This window comes from Rutilus rutilus (assembly GCF_951802725.1).
Source record: "Rutilus rutilus genome assembly, chromosome: 2".
NCBI lineage: Eukaryota > Metazoa > Chordata > Actinopteri > Cypriniformes > Leuciscidae > Rutilus > Rutilus rutilus.
In genome coordinates, this window is record NC_140210.1 from 55,404,852 (window position 1) to 55,410,411 (window position 5,560).

At 35.9% G+C, this 5,560-nt stretch overlaps 1 protein-coding gene across 1 annotated transcript in view; it reads left to right on the forward strand.

Annotated features, from left to right (window-relative positions):
- LOC311286385 (E3 ubiquitin-protein ligase TRIM35-like) overlaps positions 1-5,229 on the forward strand; it is a 7,400-nt gene extending 2,171 nt beyond the window's left edge. The window contains exons 4-6 of the mRNA XM_084402587.1: positions 62-84; positions 219-337; positions 1,113-5,229. Coding sequence (XP_084258713.1) covers positions 62-84; positions 219-337; positions 1,113-1,816 — 846 coding nt within the window. The 3' untranslated portion in view covers positions 1,817-5,229. The remainder of the gene's footprint in view (positions 1-61; positions 85-218; positions 338-1,112) is intronic.
- The last annotated feature ends 331 nt before the right edge of the window (positions 5,230-5,560 follow it).

A 5,560-nucleotide genomic window follows, 5' to 3' on the forward strand; every position in this document is an offset into this window, starting at 1 on the left:
AACATACTCACACGTTTTGTTATTTTATTACAGTCACTAATCTAGCTGTGCATTTTCACAGAATCATAACAGCCTTATGAACAGGTATTTATTGGTTTCTAAGTAAAAAAAATATATAATACAGAGTTTAGTTGAGTCTAGTCGTTACTCTGAGAGCTGTGTGTGTGTGTGTGTGTGTGTGTGTGTGTGTGTGTGTGTGTGTGTGTGTGTGTGTGTAGAGCTAAATACACTCTTCCAGATGCAGAACTGAGTTCAGAAGCTCTTATTGATGTTCCCAAACATCTGGGCAACTTGAAGTACCAGGTGTGGGAGAAGATGAAGGACGTCTGCCCTTACTGTGAGTGCTAGACTTCTAGAAAAATAACTAATAGATGTCATCATACTTTCTCAAATGATTAATCACTGTACATTAGACAGATATAACATTTCAGACTTGTAATACAAAACAATTTTGTAAATGAGGCAGTTTCATTTAATTAAATACTAGCTAGTTTGCATAAATTTCCAGATTAGAAAACCGAACATTGGATAAAGCAGATTCAAAATTCATGTTTGTTTTCTTGACATACTAAAGTTAAAGGTTTTTACAGAGGGGATTTGTAGGCCTATTTGTATCAATACGATTTTGCAAAAAAAGAGTTAGTGTGAAAGCACCCCTACTATCTGAATGTGACTTGGTCCGGATTGGTTTACTGCAGGTCATGCCTCAGATTCAGAGGGATTTGACACATTCATACTCTGTTGATGAGCCATGCTGTCTATTATCACAGACAGAACCTGTAGTAAATTAGTTTTTTATTTATTTATTTCTAATGATAGCTGCATGCTGCAGAAGCTCATTTTGAGAAAACAGCTTTTAAAGATATGTATTGTAATTGAAATCTACAGAAGTAAATAGATAAAGTGTTATGAGAATATGTGCATTTTTGAAGGTTGCTTCCCACAATAGTCTGAAAGAAGACAAAACAGCTATGAAATGTTATGGAAGCAAAACTCCTGAAAAATCCCCCAAACATTCCCAAATTGACAAGTGCATTAAAAACCGATAGATTTGCCTGTTGTGTGTTTCCTTAAATTGACTGACAGATGATCTCTTCTTCTAATCTGTCCAGATCCCATGATCCTGAACCCAAACGCTGCTCCACCAGACGTCTCTGTGTCAGATGATCTGACCTCTGTGACCTCATGTTTCCATCGGCAGGACAAGCACAAAGCTCTTCGTCTGCACAGGAACCGGATGGTGTTGGGAAGTGTTGGATATGGTGATGGTGTTCACACATGGGAAATCGAGGTGGGAAACAGTCGCCACTGGACACTAGGAGTGTGTTTTGGATCGGAAGGAAAACCTCCTACACAACCTCTGACCCCTGAAAACGGCTTCTGGGGTCTCAGACGGGATGGATACTTGTACCATTTCCTGAACACAACACTAATCTTCAAGCTGGTGACGAATCCCCAAGTAGTGCGAGTGAGGCTAGAGGATTGCTATGACATGAAGGGTGGATGGTGGAGGAATGTGAGTTTTTATGACGCTTCTAATGATTGCCATTTTGCCAGCATTACTGGAGTGCCTGCTGGGAAGGAACTCTTTCCATTTGTGATCCCAGAAGAGCCTTCTGTCCCACTGCGTGTCGTCCCAGCTAAAGTTACTCTGACTGTTGAACCGTTTGAACCATTTGAACCGGTTGAACCGAAGCTATCCTTCAAGGAGAGACATCGAGTCTTGATCATCATCTGTGTTTGTGTCATTATGGCGATATTGGTGATTCTGTCGTGGAATATCGATGACAAAGTGCATGAAAAGGAAAGCATTTAACAAGCTGTCCATTTACTGACATAATGGTCTGTTGCAATGCCCCAGACATTAGCAAACAAAAGGTTATGGACTGTCTTAATTGTCTAACTAAATCTTGGAGAAAGTGATGTGGTCTATGCTGCATTAATGTGGCGTGACCTGAAAAAGACAGGTGTCATCATTGCTAATATTTACACTCACTACTTGCATCTTGAGTTTAGTCTAATTTTATATGCACATTTATTTTATTCTTGCATCACCATGTCCCTTTAATCGCCGTACTTCATCAGGCTTCCCAACAGGAGTGTGTGAGAGAGAGGAGGCACGAAGATGATCTGGGCTGGCGGTGTGTGACGACGCACATCTGTGATGAATGAAGCCTCGTAACCGCCACTATTAAATGCCGAGTGAATCCGGCCCTAATCCAACCGCTCTGTTGTGCGTTTCCCAAAAACAGTGTTAGTCAACTATGGTTTCAAGTTCCACTGCCTGTTGGTTTGGCCAACAATATAATTATTGTTATAGTTATACTTGTTCTTGTTGTGAATGCGTCTAAATGCTGGGGACAGTGTAAACATCTGTGGTAGTTTCTGTTGAACCGTCTCTTATTATTATTAATATAGACATTTTCCACAGTAGTTGATCACTGATTTCAAACCAAATTACATCTAAACTTTGAGATTAGGATTGATCCTTTATCTATCTCACAATATCCCACAGTTCTTCCTATTGCTCCTCAGCAGTCAACAACAACGATCATGATGTTGAAATCTGGTGCTGCATATCTTTGTGATGTATCATATCTCCTCACCAGAACTGAACTGCTTGTGACTCATTATTATTCCCAGCAGTGCTCAGTGATTCTGTGTCGAAATATCCTGTTTGGCCAGTTATGCAAAGTACAGTTCAGAGCAGTTCATGATATTTGATTCTCTTCTGTTGTGTAGTCTAAGCTTTCATCTCTGTATGCTTTTGGTCATTAGTTGTTGATTTACATTGGTATTTTGTAATGGCAAATTTTTTTATAATGTAATTATTTTAAAACTAACAGGTACCTATTCTGTTATTCCAGGCAAAAATTGTACGTCTGTTGTATATAAAAGTTTTTATCACATTTCTGGCAAAATATGTTCTTATGCAATGTAGTTACAGGGTAATTTTGACATCTGTGGGTTGTAAATTAAACTTATATATGGCTGTATGTAAGCACAGTATGATAAAAATTGAATCTGAAACAATTTTATAAACAGCTGATTTCGAAAAACATTGGCAATGCTATTTATTGGCTTTTTTTTACTAAACTACTTAACGTTAAGCCAAGTAAGTATTGCAATGACACTTAAATGTCAGGGCAAATATACTGTGTAATCAAAAGTTTTTTGTTTTGTTTTTTTAATAAGAGTACCTTTCTCTGTAATTACTGTGCAAATAGTGTTGTTTCGTATTGTTACATAGTAAGTAGTGTTTGTTACCCGTTTCAAATGTGTATTTACAGGGTAAGTGTAACTCCTGCGGGCTGTAAATTAAAGTGGAGCTTGTTACCCCCTTGTTCTGTGTAGTTACAGGGTAAGTGTAACTCCTGCGGGCTGTAAATTAAAGTGGCGCTTGTTACCCCCTTGTTCTGTGTAGTTACAGGGTAAGTGCAGTAAATATACAATAAAGGATCCCATTTAATTTCTGACTTTTATTTTACAAAAAAAATTTAAAACACTTTTTCATCCTAATAAAGCATTGTCTTTTCTACAGTATACTCAAACAACAAAGTTTAATTTACAACCCACAGATGTCAAAATTACCCTGTAACTACATTGCACAAGAACATTTTTTGCCAGAAATGTGATAAAAAACTTTTATATACAACAGACGTACAATTTTTGCCTGGAATATATTAACAGAATAGGTACCTGTTAGTTTTTAAATAATTACATTATAAATAATTTGCTTGTATATCTGGTTGTACACCTTTATAACCCAAAACTTAACATATTGTTCCCTTATATCTACACGGAGGTACACTATAATTACAGAAACATACACCGTAATTTCGGTTTACTTACGAAGTTCTTTGCAGGTTGTATATCTGCTTGTTACCCCTTTATTACTCAAAACTTAACATATTGTTCCCTTGTACCTACACGGAAGTACACTATAATTACAGAAACGTACACCGTAATTTCGGTTTACTTACGCAGTTGTTTGCGGGTCGTAATATAAAGTGTTACCACCATTTCTAATGCAGGTTGGTCAAATGGAGTGGTGACCACATAACATGTATGTCTAGTTTCCATTAGTGTTTAATTTTTATTCATACTGTGTGAGTTCAGTTGCCTAAAGCAGTAAAAAAAAAAAAAAAAAAACAGCTTTAAATTTCTTTTACTGTCTATGTTTAAATCACACCAGCTCCGAGACTCACTGAGAATGTGATGACCGTCTGGGCCACTAGAGAGAGCGCACGTGTTTTTCATATGGGTGGATTTGTTTATGGGTCTAGTTTCCAGGTAACTAGAATCACAACTGAAAGAGGAAGAAAAGAAGAGACGCAATTTTTAGGCTTTTAACCGGTCAACATTTGATAATTAAACAGCTACTTATCTTGCGGTAAGTTCAGAAATTATATAACCACGTAGTTATCCAAATAAACTGCTATTTGTGTTTTATCTTCATTACATGAAACTTCAATCCCAAAATAGCTCAATAGCTCTTTCAAAAACATTGACGATTAAAGTGTTTACTTGAATTTTGATATGCATTTAGATTTACCTTTATTTTAAAAACAAATGCTGGTTTATATCCTGATATGTGTAGATCCTGGGTGAAAAGATCAAGATATTTCCCCAGCTAACCAATAGGGAACGTTCTTGGGAACATTCTGGGAACGTTCTACAAACAACATATTCTACATATTGTTCAAACACTTAAGAATCCTATGAATATATTATTATTACAATAAATTGAATTAACAGAAACTATCATTAATAAGTAAATCAATCAGTTTGTATTAAATAAATAAGCACATAATCCATGTTTTTGTTGATTCATTGTTTAATTATCAACCTAAAATAAGTCATTAAAAACAGCATTAGCAAAATGTATTCAGGTATTCAGTAACAGTAATTTACACTTAATATTTCACACATGAAAATATTTCAAATAAAACTGCACAAACATTTTTATTAAAACAATCTTTTTGCAAACTGTAGCCTATAACTTACAACAAAATTGAAAAAGTATTAATTTATATACAATATACATGAATGTGCCAATCTTCACTCCGCTCAAAACATTTAAACTCCCAACACCATCTGCAAATTTAACAGGAAAATAGAAATACAACGCGTTACATGGACACACAATCCCATGCCAAGCCCTGTAATGGCATTAATATTCATCCGGAGCAAATGAAAAGAGTGAGGTAAGATTGTGTGTCACAAGCTGTAGGAGATATGAGAGCACGAGCGCTGCTGGTATCGTGTATTTATTCAGATATTTCAGCATCAATGTGTATAGAAAAATGTATACATTTGAATACACTACATTGCATTTCTTTATATTGCACTATTAATTATTTCAGACTACAAATCAAAAAAGGAATGTTTTATATAGGGGTAAGGGTACTACCCATTAAGCCCACTTTCAACTCTGAAGTCAAATAAAAAACAGAGAAAATAATATTCAAGTCTAGTGAACTCTGACCTGCGAATTCGCTCTACATATAATGTATAAGTCTCACCTCCGATGAAGAATTTGAAAACCTGTAACTGCTGT